Below are 25686 nucleotides of genomic sequence, written 5' to 3' on the forward strand. Positions count from 1 at the left end.
TGCTTCTACATCCAGTTTATACACAGCTCTATACAATATACAGAAACCCGTATATACAGATATATTTATAGAATAAGCTATATTAATTTGTCTCTCCTTTTTACAGCAATATTAGTTTGGATCTTTCATACATTAAGTACAAAAAAAGTCAGGGGAGCATGGCACGTACAGTGCGTGAGTGTCTGTGGGGCCCAGCTGCTCACTGCCGATTGCATATGGAGGTCATCCAGGCCTCTGGGGGGACAGGCCAGTGCATGGCCAGGAGACCTTGTGCTGCGGGTCTGGGGGACAGAGTGGGGGTCGGTCTGAGCCGAGCTGGGCTGAGGGGGGTGGCTCAGACCCCCCCACGTGTGGTGTGCGGAGGAAGGGGGAGACACGCAGCAGGCCCATCCTCCAGGGGCGGGGGCGGGGGCGAGGGGGGGTGCGGGTGAGGGGTGGGCTGACCCGGGGGCGACCAGGGCTGAGTCCGAGCCTGCCCCAGCCCCAAGCCTGTGACCCTGTGTGGCTGCAGCCTTGGGGGTGGGGGGGTCTGTCCCTGATGGCTCAGTCCTGGGATGGGCGGGCACCACGCCCCCTCAGAAGTCCCAGGCCCACCCTGGTGGAGGAGGAATTAAAAGGCCGGACCCTAAATCTCCCTGCTATTGGCTGGGGTGCTTATTGGAACTTTATTCTGATTTATGATTTGTCTTTTTTTTTTTTTTTAACTCTAAGAGCCACTGATTCCATCCCGTTTCTGTGTAGGGCCCCCGGCAGGGGCAGGTGCCTGATGGAACCTGATGAGGGGGTGGGAGTCAGAGGGTGAGGGAGGCCCAGCTCCCAGGTCTCTGTCCCTGTCTGTCAGGGTGGGCAGGGCTCCCAGACACCAGTGATCATGAGATGGGGGTCTTGGTCAGGGGAGCCTGGGCAGGCCCGGAGTGGGGGGGACCATGCCTCCGAGGAGACGAAGGCACAAGCGGGCGGTCAACGCCTGGGCACACACCAGTTTTCCAAACCGGGGGCCGGAGCAGCAGGCGAGACGAGGGGAAAGGGACGGGCTTGTCCCCTGGTCCCCGCCGCATGCTGGCCGCCTGTTTTCTCGGCAGGCTGGGGGGCGGCAGGCAGGCAGGGCGGGGAGGGCGCCCCGCAGCCGCGTCCTCGGGATGGCGCACGCTCATGCACATGCACACACACGCCCGCGCCACATGCACGGCCTCCTCGCTCTGCCTCTGGGGACAGGCAGGGCCTCCCCTGCCACTGCTCCCCCAACCCAGCAGCAAAGGAACCCCTCAAGCAGGGGCTGTGGAGGCCTCGGGGCCCCTGGCCCCTCCAGGGTCTCTAGCCGGGTCCCACAATACCCCACCCTTGGCCCTGCTTCCTGCCAGCAGGGGTGGGAGGGCAGAGGGCCCCGTTCCCAGGAGAGAGCCCAGGCCAGCGAGAAGCGGGAGCCGAAGGGAGTGGAGGCGTGTTTGGTTTCAGATCCCAGGGCCCAGGGTGCCTTGGCCTGGGGGAAGGTGATTAAAAAGGGGTTTGGTGGGACCCTCTTTCCTCCCAGGGCACTGACTCTGCAGCCAGGGGTGGTCACACCTGTGCCCTCCACCCTTTGAGTGGCCAGGGTCCCTGGGAGTAGAAGGCAGGCCCGGAAGTAACTAATGGGCAGTGGGGCAGGCCTGGGTACCCAGGACCCATGGACAGAGAGATCAGCATGAGGGAGAGCAAGCAGAGAAGGGGTGGTCCTGCCTTGGGCCCCGTGGACTCTGGCCCCTACCTGCTCAGAGAGGGGCTACTGAACACATGATTGCAGGGTGGGGGGCTTGTGAGCCCAGGACAGATCCTGAGCCCAGCCCAGCAGCTTCTGTAAACATACACAGCACTGCGGGCCACCTCGGTGGGGGGCGGAGGGAGGGTCCCCCCAGGGGGCTGGCCAGCAGGCACCAGATCTGGGGGTGGCCAGGGCAGATGCCAGACCTGGACCACAGATGAGAGTACGTGGGGAGGGGGCTGCTGCTCTCCATCCCGGCCCTGGCAGCACAGCCAGAGGGCAGTGATGGGGAGTCGGCATACCCATGGCCTGTCCTGGAACAGGGAGTGCCAGGATGTCCCTGTGGGGGGCAGTCAGGCTGAGGGGACCCCTCTGGCGGGCTGCCCCGGGCTCCTCCTTGCTCCACACGCCTCCCCCTCATTCCCACTCTGGGAGGCCTAGATCCCAGCTGCCTTGGCTCTGGGGGTCCTAAGCTGAGGTAGGGATGCGGACCCCCAGCTCAGCAGCAGTACCCAATGCCTGAGGCTACCCTGCCCCCCCCTCAACCCCGGTGCGGGGCGGGGACAGGTGGCCCTCTCCTCAAAGCCGCCCAGCCCCGGGGCGGGGGTGAGGGGCAGTCACCAGGAGACGCAGGAGCCACCGGCTTTGGCCTGGGCCTCAGCTGGCAGCCGCTCCTGGGGTGCTAGCGTGCCGAGATGACCAAGTCATCCTGCTTGGGGGGCTGGCCCCGTGGCCGGTGGGGGTAGAAGTCCGGATCTTGTCCACCGCCAGGCACTCCTGGCTGCTGAGGCCCGTCGGCGTCAGGTCCATGAGCTCGCCTGAGGAGCTGAGCGGGAAGGAGGGTGACAGCGAGATGCCCGAGGAGGGGTCGGCCGAGCCGGCAAAGAGCCTCGGGGGCTTGGGCACCAGGTTGGGCTCGAACTGGGCGCGGAGCAGGATCTCTTGCTGGCTGGGGGACTTGGGGCCCTCGGCGTAGTCGCTGGTGGGGCTCTCGGGCACCACCATGCAGTAGAGGTCCTGGAAGGAGCTGCTCTTGCTGTCCAGGTTGAAGAGGCTGTCGATGAACTCGGCGAACTCCAGCACCTGAGGGCTGGGCGAGTCCCCCAGACGCCCGTCGTGCAGCGCCAGCTCTGCGCTGCGGGGGGCCGGCCCGCCCCCCTCTTCTTCCGGCTCTTCGTGGGCCGCTGCGCTGGGGGGCCGCTCGGGGGTGACGCCCCCGCTGCCCAGGGCGGCCTCCAGGGGCTGCGTGTCCTGCGAGTGCTTGGACAGGCTGTCGGCCGCCAGCAGCTCGGTGCGCGAGCTCAGGGACGGGTTCTCCTCGGGGATGGCGGGGTCGATGTAGAAGAGGTGGCCCTCGTCGCGCTCCAGCACCGCATGGAGGCTGGGCGAGCCGCGGATGCTGCGGAAGCCCGAGGAGCGGCGCGAGTCGAAGCTGTACAGCGACTCGGTGTCCGAGAGGCTCTCCATGGTGGCCAGCGGCGCCCGCCGCGCCTGCAGCTCCGCCGCCAGCCGCTCCTGGGTGGACAGCAGCAGCAGCTCCACTGGGTCCTGGCGGGCCGCCGAGGCCGCGGCCACCGGGGACAGCAGCCGCCCCTCCGAGAAGCCCTCCAGGCTCATCTCAGACTGGGACTTGCTCCTGTGGGGGCAGGGCAGGGTGGGACTCAGAGGGGAGAGGCCACGCACCCCCAGCTCCCCAGCCCGAGAGAACTTGGGGAGGGGAGGGGGGGAACAGTCGTTGAGTCGTTTGGGGACAGGGAGTCCTTATTCTTAGAAAGCAGCTCATGAGAACCCGAGATAGAAGACGAGAAGGTCAATGCTGGGCACGGGCAGGGTGCGGGGCCCTGCGCTGGTGCCCCTCATTGCACCGACGAGAGACAGGCCCAGGGAGACTGGCTGGCCCAGGTCACTGGAGGCGGGAGGGAGAGAGCGCCCCCACGGGGCCGTCCCCACCCTCCGGGCCAGGGCCCCTCTGTGCCCTTTCCCCAGCTCCTGTCACTTCCTTCCTCTCCCTGGGCTTCCTCCTGCCTCTCCCAAGGGGGGCAAGCCCCCTGCTGGAAGGCGCCCTGCAGCCCCTTGGCTCCGCCCACCAGCCTGCAAAGACTGAATGAAGGACCGGGAGGGCGACGCGGCAGTTACTGCAGCTGTGCGGAACACTGGCGCCCCCACCTGGTCATGCAGCCATCACACAAAATGCACACAAGAGAGAAGTCAGGTGTCCCCAACCAAGGGCAGGCAGGAGGCAGTGACCATGCAGCCTCTTGACCAGATCTGTAACCTGGACTCAGGACCTGGGAGAGAAAGGTGCCGGAGAGGCAGGAGGATCCATACCAAGCCAGGACCCACAGCCTCAGAGCGAATGTGAGTGGGGGTGTCTGGGAGCGTGTGCACGCCTGTGTCTGTGTGTGCAGCCTGCACACGAGGCGTCTGTACGTCAGCCGGCCCACGCAGCTGAGTGGCTGGGTCTGGCACAGGTGCACCCATCATTTTCAGGCAGGGCTACCCGTCCAAGCATGTCCTCGGGTACGAGTGACTTGGTGTCTGTCTTGGTGTGTTTCCCACATGTGAGTCAGTCTGTACGGAGCTCTGGGCACTTAGAGATACTATTTGTAAACACAGGTACAGACACATGTAAGCTTCAGTACGTGCGCGCGCGCAAGTGCGCACGCATGCTGGGTCTAAACGGCTGAGTGAATCTCTTTCCGTGGCCAGCGGTCCAGCATCCCTAGACCCCTCTAGTCCACGTGGGCTCCAGTGGTGGCAGGCTGAGGGGCAGTGGCGGCAGAGCGGGAGAGACCCCGCGGTGGGAGGGGGGCAAGTCCCCTCCCGTGCATGTGTGTAGAGCTGCATGAACACACCCGGTGTGTACGCAGAATGCACACGAGCATTCGCCATCTGAGAGCATGCTCGTGGCCCCTGGTCACACCTGCTGGGGCGGGCAGCACTGACCTGACGCTGCTGTTTCGGTGGTCTGCGGGGGGCAGGTCCAGGGCCAGGCCGGCGGGTACGGGGGGCCCCGTGGGCAGCGGCTGCTGCTGGAAGATGAGCTCAGGAGTCAGGTCCACCTCGGTGGGGCTCACCATGACCTTCGCAGCAGAGAGGAGGGCTGTCTTCCCTTTGTTGTAGTTCTCCAGCACCTGGGGACAGGGTGGGGAAGCTGGCGGTGGTGGAGGGGTGACAAGCACTGTGGGGGCAGGGCGGCAGGCCAGGCCTCTCAGGCCCAAGAGAGCTTCATGGGGTCACCTGGCTTCCCCACTAAAGGTCCCCACTCCCTCAGGAAGGCCGGGGATGGGCCCTGTGACCCTGCCTCGACCCACAGATGGGCCAGGTTGGTGTTCTCCTGCCCTGTGTCAGCCTTGCCACGGCCAGGTGATGGCTGAGGCTGTACCTGCTTGGCTGTGCATCTGTCACGTGCCAGCTGGCTGTCAGGATTTCTGAGCCCAGCCTGCCTCAGGGACAGGTCCACAGGTGCCCCCCAACGCCCTCCCACCGCGGGACCACAGAGCGGTGTGGACAGAATGCAGCTCTGGAGCCCAGGAAGTGAGCAGGCCCCCTGGCCCCACCGCAGCCCAGTGGGGAACCCTGGCTAACTTCTCTGGGCCTGGCGCCCTTGTCTCTAACACGGGGATGGAGACCTGGCCAGCAAGGCATCATGGGGCCCCAACGAGGGGGCCCGGCCCAGCGCCGCCCCAGCTCACCTTGTGGAGCCCTTCCATGACCACATAGGGCAGGTGCTCGTGCAGCATGGCCGGCGAGATGATCACCTCGTTGAAGGCCTTGTTGTCGCCCCAGATGGCAAAGTAGGTGGGCTCCTCCTGCTCGCAGCAGCTGCGGGGCACAGGGGCCGGAGGGAAGTGGGGGGCAGGGGGCAGCCTGGCCTTGGACCCCGGGCCCCAGCTCTGCTCTTTGCCCTGGCTGAGTGCGGGTGGGGCGGAGTTGGAGACCCCGTGCCCGGCCTGGCCCACAGGGCTGTGTCCCCGGGCTCCTTGCCCCTGCCTCACCCAGCCAGGAACGTTTGTGCCAAACGGAGCCAGAAAGGCCGACCTAGGGCCTCAGCCCTGAGCCCCACAGAGCCTCCTCCTACCTGCTCGTGGTCTGGGCCATGCCCGCTCACAAGCCTCTGTCGGGGGAGGCAGCCCAGCCCCTCTGAGAGCTGTGCTCAGCCTCTCCTTTTCCCTCTCTTGCCCCTGCCAGCTGTCTGCTGCTAATCCCAGTGCCGAGGCCAAGTGACAACTGAGGGGTGAGCTGGCTGGGGCTAATATTAGGGTGACCCTCCTGGGCCTCTGCTTGTATGTAGATATGTGTGTATGTACGTATGTATGCACTATGTATGCATGTAGGTGTGTGTACGTCCGTACGTGTGTGTGTGTACTCTGTAGTGTGCACATATGCATGTACACACACGTATGTACATATGTTTGTATGTACACACGTACTTATTTTCTTTTCCTTTTTACAGCTGCACCTGCGGCATATGTAGGTTTCCAGGCTAGGGGTTGAATCAGAGCTGCGGCTGCGGTCTACACCACAGCCAGAGCCACAGCAGCACCAGATCCCAGATGAGTCTGTGACCAACACCACAGCCACAGCAACGCGGGATCCTTAACCTGCTGAGCAGAGCCAGGGATCAAACCTGCATCCTCATGGATGCTGGTTGGGTTCATTACCACTGAGCTGCGATGGGAACTCCAGAGCATCTGCTTTTAAATGGATCGCAAGTGGGGACAGCTGCCCTGGAGGATGCCAGGGAAGGGCTGACAGTGGGGACAAAGATGGGGACCGTCGAGGTGGGAGCTGCAAGTCCTGCTCTGGGCTGGCCTCTTCCGCTTCCGGGTAACCTCGCCATGGGGGCCCTGAGCCGCGGTCTGGGGTCGCGGGCAGCACCTACCAGCACTGCTCCGCTGGGTGGTTGTGGACCACGTGGATGATGCGGCCAGGCGGGTAGAGAGGGGTGCTGGCCGACAAGGCGATGGTCAGGTCGCTGGGGTGGGTCCAGAGCCGCGTGCTGGCCAGGGTGGTCACCTCCACCTCCTCGGGCAGCTCTGACTTGGGGATGCATTTGGTGGCCCCCACGATGATTCGCCACTGCGAGGATGGGGGAAGAGGGGGCGGAGCTGAGCAGCGCTGGCAGGGGCAGGGAGGTGCCCCGAAGGAGGGCTCATAGGTGACATGGCCAGGGGGCAGAGGGAAGGACAGCATCCAGGGGGCTGAGGTGTCCAGTGGCCATGATGGCCAAAAAGGTGCCAGGACAGATGACGTGGGCTGGCTGAATTCAGGGCTGAGGACCAGTCAACCCCTCACCTAGTGCAGGGGAAACAGGTGCAGCGCAGGGAGGAACTTTGTCTAGGTCATTTCACGTCAGAGGCAGGACAGAGCCCGTAGCTCGGTGCAGGTGCACCTGCCAGACCCGGCCACGTCTGGGGTGGTTCCCCGCCGCCGGCCTGTTGGGCCTGATAAGCACCCAGGGCTGGGTCTGAGAGGAGCCATTCTATGTCCTGGAAGCGGGCTCCTCCAGGCAGACAGGGGCTCCTTAGGCTTCTCTGCCTGTCCACCCTCGGGGACTGGGCCTAGGCTCCTGCCTGCCAGAGGGTCACTGGCACCAAGGCTGGGAACAGTCCCAACCAAGCTGAGACGGTGAATGGGGGAGGGCTGGCCTGGGGGACAGAGGCCCCACTGGTCCAGCTTGGCCACCTCCTACCTCTGGGAGCCTGGCTGCAGCATGCCCACCTCTGGCCTGGCCTGCTGAGGGCCTGCTTGCTACAGGAAGAGCCCCCCAGTGTCCCCAGAGGCCTGATGAGGGGTTTGGAAGGGCTGGTCCCTCCTCTCTGCCAGGGAAGCCAGAACAGCCCCCAGATCCCCGCTGCAGGTGACCTCTAGCCTCTGGGGCCCGGGGAGAAGCAGTGGCCTTTGGAGGAGGCCTTTCTGTCACACTCGAGGCACTGAGCCTCCGAACAGCTGTGTCCTGACTGCGGGCAGCTCTCTGCCCTGGGACCTGGGCCCGAGGGCCCTGGTTCCAGTCCTGACTGGGTTACAACTTGCTGTGTGAGCAAAAGCGAGTCTCTGGCCCACCCTGGGCATTTCCCCATTTGTGCAGGGACAGGCAGGGGGAGACGGGGACAGGCAGGGGGAGATGGGGTGAGCTCAGAGATGCGAAGGGTCTGACGGCCTGAGGTCCCATGACACCAGCCACACCCCAACCTGGCCTCACATGGCAGGGGCTTCTTGTGCTCTGTGCCAAGGGACAGGCAGGGCGCAGGGCAGATAGGGGGCCCAGAGCCTGGGGGGCCCAGGCAGGAGGGAGGGGAGCAAGCTCACTTTGGGCTTGGTGCTTCGCTGCAGGACGTCCAGGAGCTGCCTGCGGAAGCCTTCCAGCTGGGACAGGCCGATCCTGGGGAGGGAGCAGGACAGCGTATCAGACTGGGTGGCCGGGGACTGGGAGGGGGGTGTGGGGGCAAGGAGACCTTCCATCAGGGTCAGGGGGAGGGTGGTGGAGAGCCTGCAGCCCCGGGGGTCCCTCCAGGATGTGGGAAGCTGCCTGGGTGAGGCCCTGAGCGGGGAGAAGAGCCCAGGCCAGGCCAGTGGAGAGAGGAAGCGACTTGCCTGGGGACAAGGTCTTTGCCCAGAACCACAGCCGTCACAAACTCCTTAGAGTACTCCATGGCGTCCTCACTGCAAGGGAAGCCGAGGGGGTGCTAAGGCGGGGGAGGGCACGGGGCTCCCCGGGGGCTCTGCTGGGCACGCCTGCGGGCAGTTTCCTAGTGACTGGAGGCCCTCTGGGGAGCGGGGTGCCTGCTCCCTGCCCCGCCCAGCCGGGTCTGGGAGGCTCTGCTGGGGCCAGACCCCAGGGTGTGCCTGGCCTTTAACAGAGGCTCCCCCCAACTTTCTCCCGCCTCTCCCCCTTGCCAGGCCATTCCCAGTTCCCTTGTGACTGGAAACCAGACTGCCCAGGCCAGCCCCCGCCCTTAGCCCTGCCCCGCCCTTGGCCTCCCACCAGCTCCAGCCCCCTCGGAGGCCCGGGCCCCTGCTCACCTCAGCAGGCCCCCTGGCGGGGAGTACGCAAAGCACTTGAGGGTCGGGTACTGGGGACGCAGGAGGAAGGAGAGGATGGCAGCGGTGCCTGCCCCCAGGGAGTGGCCCACCACGATCAGGCCGTAGTGTTTGGTTCCGCGGCCCTGGGGGACCAAGAGCAGCCCTGAAAGCCCTGCCCACGGGCCTTTAAGCTGACCGTCTTAGCTGCTATCAGGGAGGCTGAGGGGTCTTCCCAGAGTCCTGAGAGCATGTCGGTGCCATGTGGCTGCCGGGGCGGAGCTAGGCCCCCACAGAGCAACTTCTTGGGGAGCCTACCCAACAAACTCCTAGTCATCCTTCAAAACCTTGCTTGGAGGTTACGTCCTTGGAGAAGCCCTTCTTGATTTTTCCTGGAGAGGCTCTCTCCCTCCTAGATAAATGCACCCGTAGCTGGGATGGATCTTGATATACAGTGAGGAGACTCTGTCATCATCACGTGGTTACCTGCTCCCATCTCTGTGCCCCAACAGCTAGACGGGGTCTCCTGAGGCCAGGGACTGCCTGGCTTTGGGAAGGGCAGTTGGCAGTACCCCAAGAGCTGCCTGCCTGCACAGGGAAGAGTGGGCAGGGCCCAGATGGTCCCCAACCAGAGCAGCATTCTGCATTTCACGAGGCCCCAGCCTGAGCCGCCCTTGTGCCTCTGATGACAGGCACAAAGCACGTGGGCACAGCTGGGCAGGGCTGAGCAGGGGTGTCCCAGAGAAGCTGGTACAAAAGAAGAAAGGGCCAGAGGTGGGGAGAGGGACTGGGCAGGGAGGAGCGGGAAGGGAGCCAGGGGTCACAGGAGGGTGTCGGAGTCTGGCCTGTGGGAGAGGGCCACCAGTCACCCATCCTGCCCCCGGTCTGCTGCCCTGCGGGAAGGCAAGCCGGGAGTGGCCAGGGCTCCTGGCATGGAAAACTCCTCACCAGGTCTCGCCCGAAGGCCTGGGACAGGACCATCTCCTGCTCCAGCTTCTTCTTGATGTACTCCGCCGAGAGGACCATGCCCTGGGTGAGGAGGGAACCGAGGCGGGGTCACGGGAAGGGAAGGGGGCCTTCAGGGGACCGGCAAAATCTCAGGGACGCAAAGCCTGCTAACGCTGTCCCGCCTGTCCCCCCTCTGGTCCTCATAACCACTTGGCCGGGGGGGCCGGTGGCATTTCGCCACAGCACTTCCATTGCCCAGATGGGAAGACGGAGACTCGAGGAGGGGATGCGTGTTTAAAGAAGCCAGTGTGATCGCGTCCCAGTTGCCTCCTCGAGCTCTTGTGGACGGGATCTGTGGGGCAGGGCCACGGGGGGCCCGGCAGGTGGGGGGCAGTGGAACTTTCAGATGCCCCTCGCCTCTCTGACCCATCTCTTTGGGCGAGACCAGCGAGCCCGGGGGAGCCCCCACCCTGACAACGGGACGGGCCCACAGGCTGGCAGGGGAGAAGGCCCGGGGGCCCACAGGAGGGGTACCTTGTGTCCCAGCCAGGTGCCGTGGTGGCCCTCCACCGGGAGGCGCTCAGCGTCACCGGTCAGGTCCGTCAGGGCATCCTTGTGAGGAGAGAGGCCGGTGAGGAGCGGGCTGAGGCCAGGAAAGCGGAGGCGGGTGCCCCTCGGGGGCCCATGGGGCAGGCAGGGGGCACCGGGCGGCGTACCTTGGGGGACAGGGTTCCCCGGATACTGATCACTACCTTCTTCTTGTCGTGGTCCACTGCCACGTAGAAGGGGGTTTCGTAGACCTGGGAGAAGGGCGGTTTGTGAGCCTGGAAGGGGCTGGACCCAGGGAAGTGACCTCAGCAGGTCTCCTTTGGAGCTGGGGAATCTGGCGCCTCTGGGACCTACATGTGACCGCTCTGCCTGCGAGGGTCACTTTAGGTGCCTCCCAACCCAGCACACAGCCCACCCTGCCTCTCAACACGCCTCGGGCGGCCCCGCCGGCAGCCTCGTGCCTGCTCAGGCAGCGGGGTTGCCTCACTGCTCCTGCCCTCAATTCCTTCCCCCCAAAGGCTGGGACCAGGAAGCCCCATTACTGGGCGCAGGGTTGGGGTCCACTTCCCAGCCCCGGGTGGGGTGCAGGCCGGGCTGCAGGGAACAGGAGGGGCCCAGCTCTAGTCTGCCAGCCAAACCAAGGGCTCTTGCTGGCAGGGGTCGGGGGGACAGCTGCGACACCCCAGGCCCCAGCCCCACCTGCGCCCTGGAGCCTGCAGAGGACCAAGGCTGGGGGAGGCTGCACGCCGGCCTGGCCCAGCCGGCCCCGGCCTCTCACCGCGTCGTGGCAGGAGGTGTAGACGATGTCCACCGCGGTCATGTTCTCGTCCAGGAAGTGGCGCCGGATGGCAATGGCGTTGCAGCCACAGCAGTTGTCTTCCTCGATGGTCACTCCAGGGGCAAACCGGGGCCGTGCGGGGCACAGGCAGCACCTGGGCGGGGTGGCAGAGGGTTCAGGGCCAGCGGCCCCCATGGAGCAAAGGTTTCCCCGCTCCTCTTTGGAACCTATTCTTGCAGCCCCACCCCCTCTCCAAAGCATCCCTTGTAAAAGCTCCACCGGCCGCTTCCCAGCGCCCCCCCCCGCCCCCCAGACAGCACGTGACCTGGTGGGTCTCTCCCTCCCCTTGTGGGCTGGAGGCGCCCTCTCTCAGGGACTGCTTCTCCCTCGTGGGCAGCCTCCTTGGCCTCGGACTCTCGCCAAGGACCCAGACGTCAGCCCTGGCTTCTCTCTAGTGACACCTGCGCCCACGGGACCTTATCCAGCCTTGGGCTTTAAATACCACCTGTGCACTGATGAGCCCCCCAGACCTGCTCCCATTCAACAGCCTACGCAATGCCTCCTCCCAGATGTCCCACAGGACTGCAACCTCTCCCAGCCTCCGTCCCCAAGGACCTGCCTCTCGTGCTTGGGCAGTCCCCCACCTCCTCCTCAGTGCTTGGCGCCCGACTTGGAGCCATGGGGTCCTCAGCCCACCTCACACCCCACAACCAGTCGGTCAGCACATCTGCCTTCAAATTCCGGACCAGACTCGGACCACTTTCCCTCACCCCCACCCCAACCCTGCTCCAGGCCGCTTAATCCCTGCCCAGGAGCGTCATGGGGTCTCCTGAACAGTCACCCTCGTCTACACTCGCCCCCTTATGTCCTCAATTCGGCAGCCAAGGGGACCTCTTAACATGTAAGTCAAGCCACACCCCTGCACCCAAAACTCTGCAGGGCCACCCTTGCTGCCCGACGGAAAAGCCGGCATCCCTGCAAGGGCTGAGGGCCCCACCCCATCTGACCCCCCACCTCTGGCCTGTTGCCAGACTCCCCTTGGCCCTAATCCTGCCTCAGCATCTTTGCGTGGCTCCCTCAGCCTAGAACGCTCTTCTCCCAGATCCTGTGCCTCAGTCCATCAGGCCTCTGCTCAAATGTTATGCTAAGTGAGGTCTGGCCCTGCCCAGCACCAGCCTGCCAACAGCCTGCCTAATTTTTCTCTAAAGCACCCATCTGCTCCAAAGGGCTGCACTTCTCCGTCTGTGTCTTCCCGCCAGGCGGTGGGCTCCACAGGGCAGGGGTTGCTGTGCTTTGGTTCACAGTTACACGTCCTCAACACCAAGCACAGCAGCAGGCACACAGCAGGCTCCCCCCAAACGAATGGGCAATGGGCGAGCGGCTGAGCTGGGGCACTCAGCTAGGGTGCAGCTGCTCCTCAGGCCACCAGAGGGAGCCGGCACCCAACAGATGGGGCCCTGGAGGCCGGAGAGCATGTGACCCGAGCTGACCACTTTTCCTGACTTGACTGCTGAGATTTTACTTAAGAATCCTAGGTGCTGAGAGGTTCGTCTTCACGTGAGCAGCACCTGAGGGCCTGTTACCTACCTCCTAAGAGGGACAGGCCTTGCTGAGAAAACCCAGGATCAAGCAAAGCCCTGGATCTGGGGTGGGCCACCACCTCCGTGGGCAGGGAGGCCAGCTGTGCCCTCAAGGGGTCTGAGGTCCTTCTGCTTTCTCTCCCTGTGGCACGAGAAGCTGCTGCAGATCCCACCCCCACCCCCCCCGCCCCATCTGCAGGGTGCCTCAAGAACACAGGTTGCTGGTGACTCCCTGGCTTCAGAAACATCCCACAGGCGGGCAGGATGGACACTGCCTGTACAAACAACGTCCCCGCCCTGCCAGTGAGGGACGGGGCAGGGCTGTGGGGCCCAGGTCTCAGGACTCCTCGTCCAGTGCTCATTCTGAGAGGCCTCTCAGCTGCTGCAGGGGCTCCCGAGGATGCTGGGGGGCAGGGAGAAGCCAGCTGCGGGGAGGTGGGGGGCGGTCTGGCAAAGAAGGCAAGGGGCCTGGGTGCCCTGGTCGGCTCTGTCAGTGGCTCAGGGATGGCGAGAACCAGTCCGAGAGCCCTTCAGCGTTCTGCGGGAAGGATGCTGCAGGAGGGGGTGGCTGCTGCGGGCCGCAAGGGCGGGGTGTCGTGGACAGAAGCTGCCCGCCCAGCATGCCAGCCTTTCTGGAACAGGGAGCCTGGGAGCTGTCCTCCTTCCAGCCCTGCGCCAGAGGAAGGTGAGACACCAAAGAGCGGGAGGGGCCCTCTCAGAGTGGTTCCTCCTCTGGGCCACTTAGGACAGCAGAGTCCACCCTGGCCCCAGGTGTGGGCTGAGGGTGGCATCCGGCTGAAGCCTCGCCAACTCCCTCAGAAGAGGGTTGGAGCCTCTCACAAAGGGGCTTCTTGCTGCCCTTCCAGAAGCTTCGGAAAGGCAGAGCACAGGAGGGGGCCCAGGAGAAGGGAAGATGTGGCAGAGGGCGGGGAGAGAGACGGGGGCTGGGGAGGGGGGACCTGAGCTGCCAGATGCTGAGGAGCCTCTCACATCATCCTCTCAGGCAACTCCAGGAGCCATGCATCTCCATGCCCATTTCACAGATACGGAAACTGAGGCCCGCTGAGGTAGGCTGACCTGCCCCGGGCTGCAAGTGACCAAGTGTGGATTCAAACCCAATGCGGTGTGATTCCAAAGCCCATGCTCTTCCTCATCCAGGAGGAACGCAGCATCAGGAAGGTGGAGGCCTAGAGGTGGAGCTGGAGAAGCCGGGGCAGACCGCAGGGGAGGTGGGGGCAGGGCGGCAGGCACAGTCCCTCTAGGGAGAGCCCCCCTCGGGAGGCGGGGACCGGTACTCACGAGCAGGACCGGGCCAGCTGGCAGAGGCCGCAGGCCGGCTTGCGCATCAGGTACATGGGCCAGCCGTAGGCGGCCAGGGCGAAGAGCATGTAGTAGCAGACCTCCTTGTAGCGGAGCATCTCTTGCTGGAAGAGAGGAGGCCCAGGGGTCAGCTCCCGCCTGCCCGAGCTTCAGGGCCCGCAGGCTCCCTCCATGGGGGGCGGGAGAGGGAGCTGCCCCCCGCCACGCCCACCTGCCTGGAGCAGGGAGGGGGATGCTCCCCCGATGATAATTGCATTTCCCTAATTATCTCCGTGCAACCAGGGCACAGATCCTCCCGAGACCCGTCCTGTCGCTCCAATCTCAGAATTAATGATTTGGGGACAGAAAAACACTGAGCACTGGATCGATGTCCAAGAAGGGAAGAGAAAGGGGGGAGGTGAGAGTGACGATCGCCCCCCTGTGGTGTCAGGCCTGGGAAGGGCCTGTTTAACCCTGAGCGGCCCGGACCCTCCAGAGGCATGGGGCGGTACCCAGCCTGGAGACCCAGACACGCTGGGGGACCGGCCAGTCGCCCACCCTCAGGGAGCCCCGGGCTCGACTCAAGGGTGTCTGGGGTAGATTGGATCTCTCCAGGGAAGGCGCCAGCTTGAAAGCCAGTGTCTGAGGCCAGGCTGTTGTTATCAGCCTGAGGGAGGGGGAGACACAGGCGTCCCAGCAAAGTGGCTTCCAGGGTCCATCCCCTGCGCCCCGGGCTCTGGGGGCCTCCTGCACTTAGAGGGAATTAGTTGCCTTGTAAAAGTTAAAGAGGGTGATTAGTCATCCTGTGAAATAAGCAGCACCTTAATCGGGGCCCAGAGGGGTGGAACCGTCCCCAGCCGCTCTGCTCTTCAGGAACGCACCGCCCAGAAGGTAATTACCCTCTGGCTCAGGGCAGAGGGCGGGGCCCTGGCAGCCTGGCTGGCTGGCAGGCAGGGACCCCAGCTTCCCGGGGCTTGGGCTTGGCTGCCCCACCCGGGGAAGATGATAATGAACCTGGGCAGCCCCTCACTGCTCCCCCCTTCCCCCCCAGCAAGAAGCACCTGCCAGCGATGGGCTATTTTAAGAAGGGATGCACGCGCCTGCTTTGGGAAGTAGGCGCAGACAGGGATTCAGATGTGAAGGATGAATCCTTTCGAATGGTATCCCCACGAGCACCACCGCTCACTGGCACCGTGCTGGGAACTGGGCTGGGGCTGGCTCGTTCCTCCCCTCCAGGGCTCTGAGCGGAAGGCATGCCCAGCACCATAGGCACTGCGAGAACAGGCTCAGAGGGGTCAGGGACGTGCTCAAGGTCACGGCCACAGGAGCGGAGCTCTGCACACCAAGTCCCAAGGCAGGCTGCAGCTTCGGCCCTGGGCGAGGGGCTCCCCCCACCCCCGGTCCCCCAACCCCCGAGGCCTCACCCCTCCTTTACTGGGACACCCACACTGGATTTCTACTGAAGGCAATTAAGAAGAGGTTCTGCTTCTCAAAAAAAGCTTGGAAACCAGAGGGCTGTGTCCTGCTGCTGCCTTTTAAAACAATAGCAACCGCGGCTACAGTAGCAGTAGCAGCTCACCCCTGGGAAGCTCTTTCTAATCTCAGGAGACCAGGACCACTGAGCACAGCGAGGCGACTCAGGGGTTCTGTTTGCAGCACCAGCGCAGTGTGGGGGGTGCTCGGGAGGAAGAGGGTGTGAATGGAGGAGAGAGGCCGCCTGGAGAAGGGGGGGGGGGCACGCAGAGCAGAGACAGCGGGCAGGTGGTCTGCTTGGGCCATCCGGGCAGAGGGAGAGAAGGACCAGGAACAGGGCTGGGGTCGGCGGGCTGCGACTCACCGAGTTCTTGAGGTCGAGGTACTTGGTGTTTCTGGTCACCGGCATCCCAGACAGAAAGGCCAAGATGTCGTTGTTGGCCTGGAAAACAGGTGCGTGAGGGTGGCCGCCCCGGGAAAGGGTCCAGGCTCCCGCCCTGCCCCCTGCCTGCTGCCCAAGGGCCTGAGAGCCCAAAGGAGCGTGTGGTTTCTAGCCCTTCCGTGACCCGGCCAGTTTGCCAAAAGCTGAGGTCTCCTCATGTTTCCAGCTGCTCCCCTTCCATCCAAAGCCTCAGCCCCCAGGGACGTCGCTAGTCCAGGCCGGGGAAATAGCGTGTTCTGTACGGGGTGCTGGGAGACTCCGGCTTGGACTGCTGAGCTGGCGGGGCTGGGGTGGAGCCGAGCATGGAGGCTGGAGGCTGGAGCGTGGAGATGAATGGATGGCTCCTCAGGCCCTGCCATCAGACATCCAGCCCCGGAGACACACACGGCCCAGCGCAGGGGTGACACCCAAGCAAGAGCCAAGAGACAGTCTGGCTAAAGGGATAAGCTGCAGAAGGGAGGGGAGTGAGCCTCCAAAGGCTGACCTGCGGGGCCTGAGAGGGCACGTGGAAGCCAGGGGGCAGCAGGGCCAGCCGGGAGGGCTGCGCGGGGAGGCCTCGGAGGGGCTCACCTCATCCAGCACGGCGTTGCGCTTGGCCCGCTGCCGCTGCCGGAGCAGCACCAGGCCAGCGATGATGTCGGATGGCACGATGTCGAGGTCTCGGAAAAACTCGGCGAAGAGGTAGGCGATTTCCGAGTAGGCGTCCTAGCGGCCCAAGGAGGCGGGAGGCGGGGGCAGGGGAGCGGGGGAGAGAGAGAGAGCAGGCGTGAATGGCCCGGGGCTGGGCTTTGCTCCGGCTCCCTGTGCAAGCTCCCCCGTCCGGGGCTCCGGGCCCCTGCGGACCTGGTAGAAGCCAGCACTGACCCTCTCTGTCCCCCACCGCCTGGCCCTTCTGTCCCTGGAGCTCCTACGGGACTCACTGGCACTGCCTACCACACACAGATGCCCCCAAGAGCCATTTCCTGCTCTTCCCCCGGTCCTGGGCGTCAAGGCCGGCCTGGTCTTTCTCCTTCGGCCTTTCTCTCTAGCAGAGACGCCAAAGCTAAGCTCCTGCCTGCTTTCTCCCCACCTCCCGCCAGCTGTGACCTTGAATGGCCCGCTAAGGGCTCTATGGAGCTCCGGGTCTCAGGACCCGTGTGCCCACGGCTGGATGCTCAGGGATCCCCAGTATGCCGGAGACGGGTCATATGATGGTGGGCCAGTGCCCCTGCTGCACCACGAGCTCTGTCCTCAGGACAGTGGTGCTTGGGGCCTGGGGGTGCAGACCAGGCAGGGTCCCCCCCATCTCCTGACAAGCGGAAGTCTGGAACCCCTTCCCTAACGGGCTGCGGTAGGCGGGGGGGTGATGGTGGAAGCCAGCTAGGCACCCGGTTCTCTCTTGCTGGGTTTCACCCTTGAGGGTCTGGCACTTGTAAGAGAAGAAAACTCAAGGGCTGCAAACTCAAAAGGCCTAATGAGGCCAAAGGGAGCCAGTGGCTGCTGCTAGGGGCCCACCTCGGCCAAATCGGGAAACGCTGAACTTCACATCAATGCCCTGATTTTTAAGCGCTGGCCTCCAAAGGGAATCCTTAAGCAACAAAGCGCGAACGGATCAAAATCTGCTCTGGGCTGGACCTGACCTGACGCCGGGCCATCAGTGCTTGAGGGGACCCAGGCTGGGGGAGGCCTGCCTTTTCCCCAGGCTCCAGCACCAGTCCCAAAGCTGCCCTCTCCAGGCCCTAGGCTGAGACCCTTCAGACCTCAGAGAGCCCCGCCCACCAGGGAACCTCAGGGGTGTGGGGGGGCTGGGGGGCTTTCTTATGCTTGATTACTCACTCTAGGCTCACCAGGGGCTGCGGTGGGAGGAAGCCACTCAAGGCTTCTGGTGGCTTCCATGGAGGGCATTTGCTGTCTGGCTCGGGGAGGAGTGGTCTCCTGAGCTCACTGGCTCTGCCACTAACTAGCTGTGGGACGCTGAGCAAGTCACTCCACCTCTCTGGGCCTCAGCTGCCTGATCTGCAAAACGAGGGGTGGGACTAGATGATCCCTAAGGGCCCTGCCAGCGCTGGGGGGCTCCGCCAAGGGCCCCCGAGGGCCCGGCCTCCCCTCCTCCCACCCCGGCCACCGCCCCCGCCTGCCTTCCGCTGTGCCCTGGCCCATCTGGTTATTCCTCAGAGCACTTGGCACTGGGGCAGAGGGTGGACAGTGCCATCCAGGGCCGCACCAAACACCGCCCGCTCCAAGGGATCATCCAGAGTGATTTGCAGCTGGCAAGTCACTGCTTGTCTTTTTTTGGCTGCACCTGAGGCATGAGGAAGCTCCTGGGCCAGGGTCAAACCCGCGCCACGGCAGTGACCTGAGCCACAGCAGTAGCACCATGGGATCCTCAACCTGCCGAGCCCCTAGGGAACTCCGTCCGAGACACCGCTCTGCTTTCTTTTCAAGTCCCCCTGGTTTTGCAGCATCTCTTCTAAACTAAACTTTAAGTTCCAAGGGAGTTGATAAAAAGTCTTCAAATGTTTCTGTCCGCTTGACAGAGCAAGGGGTTGGCTGCTGTGCCCTTGGGGGGAGTGGGTCTTCCAAGGAGCAGGCTGTCACCTGTGCCTGCTCAGAGCCCCGCCCGGCCCCCTTGTGGCCCCGCCGAGGAGGGAAGGCTCCCGAGTGGCAGCACGTGAGCCCGAGGCCAGCCACTTGCCAGGACTTACTGACTGCGAGTCCTTTGTCCGAGTGCAGCAGAGGAACACTTTGAGCCGGCGTGACCAGCTGGTGGCCTGACCCTCTTCTAAGCGGTGCCTGCAGTGGGGGAGAGTCGGTATGAGTAAGGACGGAGGGCGGAACCAGAAGAGCTGGGCCCAGACATTATGGAAACAGGGCAGCCTGTTCCCAGGACCTCGCCAAAGGCTCCCGGGCAGCGGGGTCAAGGGGAGAATAGGTCTGGGCCCGGCCAAAGCTGGGTGGCCAGTGACCAGTTGTCAGCCAGAAGGGCTCTCCTTGGGGGGCTCCTGCTGGCCTGAGGTGGTGCACCGTTAGCCAAGGCCAGGACCTGTGCTCCTGGCTGCCGGCAGACTGACACAGTCATGCCCCGGGGGCTTCAGAGCTGAGAGCCCAAACTGGGGGCTGCCCCGTGGCCCACGCGTGCAAAGGGTCAATCCAAGATGGCAGCAGCGTGCCCCCTCTGCTGCCACGTACCAAGGCCCTGGAGCAGGCCTGTGGGACAGACCTGCTTTCCTTCTCGGAATAGATTTCAGATACTCATGTTCTCTGTACTTGGGGGAGTTTAAGGGGCTGAAAGAGGCCTAACATTTCACAACCCCATGGCTGGCCCTCTCTTCCCCCCGCACCCCAACAGCCCCAGTGGCTCTGGCTGCTCTGATGAGGAGTCAGGGCAGCCAGGAGTCTGCACCAAAGGGAGAGCGACTGGCCCTTATCCACAAAGGCCCTTCTGACACTGGGTACCCAGAGGTTGGTGTGTTTTGAGCATAAAGAGAACAGATCCAGCTTTACAAATGTATGTGTCCAGACTGAGTGAGAAGAGGCTGGCTTGCTTCTATGACATGTGCCCTCTCTGCCCCTTCAGAGCCTGGTGCTGGGTGGTTAGGAGGAGGGGCACGGGTGGCCCCAGATGCCCGTGAGGCACTTAGCATCCATCAGGAGTGACAGGCCAGGCCCTCCTCCCCAGCCTCTTGGCTCCTCTCTACAGCTAAGGGCTGCTGCCTGCTCCCAACCCTGGTTCCATGGGCCGTGGGCCACAAGGGCAGGGAAAGCCACAGGGCCTTCCAGGGCTGCAGAATGGGGGTAGGAAGTTGCAAGGGAACTGCTATTTCTGGGACGTGCCGGCCCTTAGGGACTTGGGCAGCCTGACATCCTAAGCCAACATCCAACCTACTAGAGGCTTGATAAAGGGACAGCATGCTGGCCAGGCTGAGTTACCAGAGCATCAAGTTCTTTAATCCTTTCTAACCAAAGTGGCTTTTAAACATTTGGAGAAAATTTCCTCCCTTCCCTCTGGCAGGTGGAGGAGCTGTAGACTCTACTGCAGTACCCATTGTGCCCACCAGGGAGCAGATGGCACTGATGACATGTCTGGCCCGATGCATCAGTTAGGCTACAGACACCAAGACTGGGAGAGACACATTAAATCTGGATAGGGAGTCTCATGGATCCAGCACCCTCTGCCCGGAGGCTCATTAAAGTAAAAGGCGGGCAGTTACTCCTTCTGCAAAGAGCCACAGTTAAGGCTCCCAGGGAGGAGTGGTGGGAAGAACCCTCCTCTAAACCCCACCAGATTTCACTGGAAGGAGAAGGGGCCAAGGACTTCAACAGCTCCCTGACTTCCAGAATCTAAAATAACCCATCAGTGTGGCTCAGGAGGGTTTGTGCACATCCCCAAACCTGCAGGTGGATGAAGGGTCGGCAGGCTTGAAGACGTCGCTGTTAGACCCACTGCTGGTTTCAGAGCAGAGGGCAGGTGAGAGGGGAGCGGCCTGACAGGTGGTCACGGCAGCCCAGCCATGGCCTGTGCTGCCCTCCCAAGCCCACCAAGAACTGGACAAACCACAGCGGGTGGGGATCTGTGCACTCTGAGGCCCCTCGCCTCCCACACGGGGCCCAGAAGTGCTGGAAAACTTTCTAATTCAGATGACAGCCACCGCCAACTTTCAGCTGCAAAGGAGCTTCTGCCCTGGGCCCCAAAGGCAATTACGCAGAGTCGAGGCGGTGGGTAGATTTTTTTTTTCCTGGGGCCCCAGGAGCCCAGAAACCAGGTCAGGCAGGGGCATGTGCTCAGAGTGAGCAAAATGGGACGGGTGGTGGCCAGCAGCTGCACCGGGAGAAATGACGGGCTCTGGGGCCTTGGCTCCAAAACCTGGCATTTGGGGCTGGGAGGTGGCCGGCCCGGGTGCAGGTGTGGCTCTGGCCGCAGCTGACGTGGAGCGCCCAGGGGAGCCAGATGTGGAGGAATGGGAGGGTGGGATGGGGCCTGGGCGACCTAGTCCCCTGGTTGAGGGCTCCCAACCCTGCTGCCAGGTCCCCTCCCCAACAACCTGACCTGGGCCAAGTGACCTGCCCTCCCTGAGACCCAGACTGCTCCCCTTGGGAATGGGTCTCCCAGCTGCACCAGGGTTGACAAGAGGATTACACAGGCGGATGGTGGGAAGGGCTCAGATGCTCAATTAAAAGGAGTCACTGAGACCCAGCCTGGAAGCAGCACCCACCCCCCTTTTCTTTCAATAAACAGGGACCCTCTGATCACGCCTGGACTCCCTCCCTCATTCTCTCTGCCATGGCACAGCCTTCCCCCTTTACCAAAACTCTGGGCAAAACCTCCCCTCCTCCAGGAAGCCTTCCTTGATTAACCTCCCCCAGCCTCCTTAATCCTAGAGGTGGACTCTCCTGGCGGCTAAGAGCAGGGGCTCTAAAGCCAGAGTGCCCAGGCTTGATCCCTGCCACAGCTCTTGCCAGCTGTGTCACCTCAGGCAAGTCACATAACCTCTCGGTGCCCTAGTTTCTTCATCTGTATTATAGCACGGATGCTAACAGCTCCCTCGGGGAGCTACCGTGAGTTAATACATGCCATTCTTGGCTGGCTGTACACGTGCTTCCTTCCTATGGTTACTGGTTGATGACAGGGACAAATGGCTGCCACTGACTAAGCACGACCTTCCTGTGTCAGGCACGCTGTGAAATCCCAGGAACGGTCGTGGTTCCCGCTGTACAGACCAGGGAGCCGAGGGGAGCCCGTGGCTCACGCTGAGTTGTGGCGCTCGGGGACGGCCCGCCACCCGCCCGGCCGACTGACCGCAGGTTGTAGGTGCGCAGGTTGCGCTGCCTCCGCTTGGTGGCCCTCAGCTTGACGAAGGTGCGGCCCGTGGGGTCGAAGACGCAGAGGACGGTGATGCAGACGCTCAGGATGACCACCCAGTTGCAGACGACCATCCCTGGGGAGGCGGCGGCGGCGGGAGCCAGAGGGTCACGGTGCTGGGGACGCCTCGCTGGCTCTTCAGAAGGGGCGCCGGGGCCTCCCTACCCCCAGCTGCTTCTGGGGCCCGATGACACGGCCCCAGCCTCTGGCCACGCGGCCGTCCCCCGACTGAGCAGGGACCCCAAGGCCCATCCTTACACAGGGCACATGCTCTGTGGGTTTCCAGAGCCCCAGGCGCCTCTGTGCCTCCTGTGGCCCCGAGACCAGGGTCCCTGAGGGAAGACGGCGGGTGCGGGCTGAAGGCTGCAGCCTCCCCAGCAGCCTGCCAGCGGCCGCTCGTGGTGCCTGAGCTTGCTCTCCTCTACCCTCACCCCAACCCTGCAGCAGGGCTGCCCTCTGTACCCCCGAACCCTGTACCAGGGCTGTCCTCTGTACCCTGACCCCAACCCTGAACCAGGGCTGCCCTCTGTACCCCCGAACCCTGTACCAGGGCTGCCCTCTGTACCCTGACCCCAACCCTGCACCAGGGCTGCCCTCTGTACCCTGACCCCAACCCTGCACCGGGGCTGCCCTCTGTACCCTGACCCCAACCCTGCACCGGGGCTGCCCTCTGTGCCCCTGAACCCTGTACCAGGGCTGCCCTCTGTACCCTGACCCCAACCCTGCACCGGGGCTGCCCTCTATACCCTGACCCCAACCCTGCACCGGGGCTGCCCTCTGTACCCTGACCCCAACCCTGCACCGGGGCTGCCCTCTGTACCCTGACCCCAACCCTGCACCGGGGCTGCCCTCTGTACCCTGACCCCAACCCTGCACCGGGGCTGCCCTCTGTACCCTGACCCCAACCCTGCACCGGGGCTGCCCTCTGTACTCAGACCCCAACCCTGCACCGGGGCTGCCCTCTGTACCCTGACCCCAACCCTGCACCGGGGCTGCCCTCTATATACCCCAACCCTGCATCGGGGCTGCCCTCTATACCTTGACCCCGACCCTCCACCGGGGCTGCCCTCTGTACCCTGACCCCAACCCTGCACCGGGGCTGCCCTCTGTACCCGGACCCCGACCCTGCACCGGGGCTGCCCACGTACCGAGAGTGACGTTCTTGGCAGTGAGGTCGTTGCAGGAGGTGTAGTACTGAGTGAGCCAGACGATGCCCACTATGGCGTAGATGAACTCGATCACCAGGATGGCTGCGGGGACAGCAGGGCCCGACTGAAGGACAGGGAGGCCCTGGAACCTGGGCCCAGCTCCTCCTGCCATAGGGCACCCAGCCAGCTGGGAGCAGGGGCGCCGGCCCTCCCGCCGCCCCTCCACACAAGCCTCGTGGCACTGGGAGCCCCAGGGAGCATACGGCCATTCTACCACCTGCTCTAGCTCATGGTCCTCAGGCCCCGATGCCCGCCCCTCCCGCCCCCACCCCCACCCCAGAAGGTGACTGCGAAGGCGGGTGACGAAGAGGCATTTCTCTGTCCCTTCAGCATCAGAATTAGATCCACGAGTTCGGGGATAAGATGTTTCTGAGGCAAGCTACTAATCGCTCCGAGCCTCTGTTTCCTCATCTGCAAAATGGGGGTGCAAGGGCCGGAGTGCAGGGCCGTGAGAACCGGGTGACAGTCTTCATTTCGTGGAAACTGCTATTTCCAGGAGGAGGAAGGCCCCCTGCTCAGCCCAGAGCACTGGGCCCAGGGCTGAGACGGGGATGGGGGAGGCAGGGGGGGAGAATCAACAGCCCCCCCCCCCCGGGGGGGGCAGCATGAGACATCTGGATCCACAGGCAGCCCAGGGTGGCAGCTAAGAGTCCAGGCTTTGGAGCCAGACAACCTGGGTTCAACTCTCAGCCCAGACACTGGTGCACTTACTGCTGTGTGACCGGAAAGGAGCTAATTAACCTCCCTGAGCCCAGACACCTCATCTGCAGAACAAGACCAGCACTGGCTCCTCCCTGAGTTAACACGGGAAAGGAGCTTAGCGCGGGAGAGAATTCACCAGCGGTGACTGGGAGGAGGGGCTGGAACCCAGGAAGAGCACCCAAGCAGACCCTGGGGGGCTTCCCCAGGACGGTAGGGGACCGCTTGGGAAAGGACTGCAAAGCAGCTGATGGGACGTGCACAGCCCAGAGCAGGGCTTGGCCAGGTCTCTCTGCAAAGGGCCGGAGAGTAAACAGATGAGACGTCGTGGGTCACACTCTCTGTCACAACCATGCAGCTCGGCCGGGGCCGTGCAAAAGCCGCCGGAGACAGCAAGTACGTAAGTGAATGCCTGGGTTCCAATAAAACTTTATTTTCAAAAACAGATGGTGGGCTGGACTTGGCCCTCAGGCCTCAGCCTGCCCACCCCCCGCCCCGGGCCAGAGGTGAGCCCAGTAAGTCTGCCTGTTCGCCGCTGGACCCTGGTGCTGGCACAGGGCCGGGCCCTTGGCATGTGGCTGAATGAATGCTGGGCCCCAGGACGGGGGTGGGGTGGGAGTGGGCCGGAGCAGCCCCCACCCACGGCGGGTGGCCCTTACCCAGGCGCACGTAGAGCACGTACTGCATGGATTCGCGGGGCTCAGTGTAGAGGATGCCGCCGCGCATGCTCAGCCAGATGATGGCCATCTCGGCGATCATGCAGCTCAGCAAAATGCCCAGGTAGCCGCGGCCGTGGTCCACCAGGTTCAGGGAGCAGGCCTCGTTCGGGTTGTAGACCAGGCCGAAGAGCACCACGGACAGGATCACAAACCTGGGGGGACGCACATGTCAGGGGGGCCGGGCAGCCTGCGTGCCCCCCTCCCCCGCCGCGCGGCCGCCCCCTGGCAGGTAGCCCCCCAGCCTGGACTCCGGCCGGATGGATGACGTTTCGGCTCTGGGTGCAGAACTGCGGTCCTCCAGCAGGGAGTCCCTCTAGGCCACGGGCAGCCAGGGGCAGCCAGGGGCAGAGACGCGGGGGCAGGGTGCTCAGCCACCAGCTGTGGGTGGGCAGACGGCAGTTCAGCCCAGTGCTGGGGTCAGGTCCCCCGATGGCCAGGCGGGTCTCTGGGTCCTACCCGGGTATCGCCCTAAGGGGCGGATGTCTCTCGACACCAGCTCCTGGGAGCTGGGAACACAACAGGGTCAGGACAAGTGGCCAGGGCCCTCCTTCCAGGCCGAGACTCACCAGGTGGTGTGCAGGAGGAAGAGGAAGATGGCCGGCAGGACGAGGTCATCGCTGCCCACAGACCAGCGCCGCCGGAACACCACGATCCCGGGCATGGCTGGCAGCTCTGCGGAGGCTCAGCGGGCCTGGCGCTCACCTCCTGAAACACAGCAGAGGACCCTGAGGCTGCCCAGGCCGCTGTGGCACCCAGGGCCACCACAGTCCTGGCGAGGTATGCCCAGCAGCATGCCCTGAGGCCCAGGGGCTTCCAGGCCCACCCCTGGGCAGGACCACTTCCGGTTGTAGCCCCCCCCCCCCACCAGAGCCAGCATTTAAAAGTGCAGCAGCAAGACAGTGGCTTCAGCCTTAGCCCAGAGGACTTTCCTGTCCCCAAGGCTGGCACAGAGCCCTTGGGATGATCAGCTCTGCCTGTGGTCACCCCAACAGGAAGAGCTCAGCTCCATTCAGGACCTGGGTGCACCCCTGCCTCCCCCTCCAAGGGATCAGGGGAGACCCCTGCCCAGGGCATGCTGTTCTTGGGGTGGGGGGCTTCCTGGACCAAGCCCGAGCCTGTGCCCTCGCATGAGCTGAGCTGGCCAGGGAGAGTCAAAGGCCTCGGGGCAGGTGAGGGAGAGGGCATGCGTGGGTTTGGCACATATGGAGGATGGGAGCCCAGTGCATAGTAGGTGCGCAGTAAATACTTGGTAAATGAGGCCTTCCATTTCTTGCTTTGCTGGAAGGCTGAGCGCAGGCTCTATGACTTGATTTTGCCCCCGTCAGACAGAATTCCCAACCACAGCCATGCCTCTCGGTGGGGAAGGACACGGTTGAGACTGGGGATCGGGA

The 25686-nt window shown here is 63.7% G+C and overlaps 1 protein-coding gene across 1 annotated transcript in view; it reads right to left on the reverse strand.

The window, feature by feature from the left end:
• DAGLA (diacylglycerol lipase alpha) overlaps positions 1-25686 on the reverse strand; it is a 61798-nt gene continuing 36112 nt past the window's right edge. Inside the window, 20 exon segments of the mRNA XM_021082924.1 lie at positions 1-2455; positions 2458-3374; positions 4685-4872; positions 5434-5563; positions 6624-6820; positions 8051-8123; positions 8336-8404; positions 8765-8907; positions 9710-9790; positions 10244-10321; positions 10426-10509; positions 11037-11190; positions 13916-14040; positions 15753-15830; positions 16401-16535; positions 18515-18602; positions 21607-21745; positions 22818-22919; positions 24236-24447; positions 24862-25000. Coding sequence (XP_020938583.1) covers positions 2421-2455; positions 2458-3374; positions 4685-4872; positions 5434-5563; positions 6624-6820; positions 8051-8123; positions 8336-8404; positions 8765-8907; positions 9710-9790; positions 10244-10321; positions 10426-10509; positions 11037-11190; positions 13916-14040; positions 15753-15830; positions 16401-16535; positions 18515-18602; positions 21607-21745; positions 22818-22919; positions 24236-24447; positions 24862-24956 — 3123 coding nt within the window. The 5' untranslated portion in view covers positions 24957-25000 and the 3' untranslated portion in view covers positions 1-2420.

The sequence above is a fragment of the Sus scrofa genome, chromosome 2 (genome assembly GCF_000003025.6).
Source record: "Sus scrofa isolate TJ Tabasco breed Duroc chromosome 2, Sscrofa11.1, whole genome shotgun sequence".
In the NCBI taxonomy this organism is placed as follows: Eukaryota; Metazoa; Chordata; class Mammalia; order Artiodactyla; family Suidae; genus Sus; species Sus scrofa.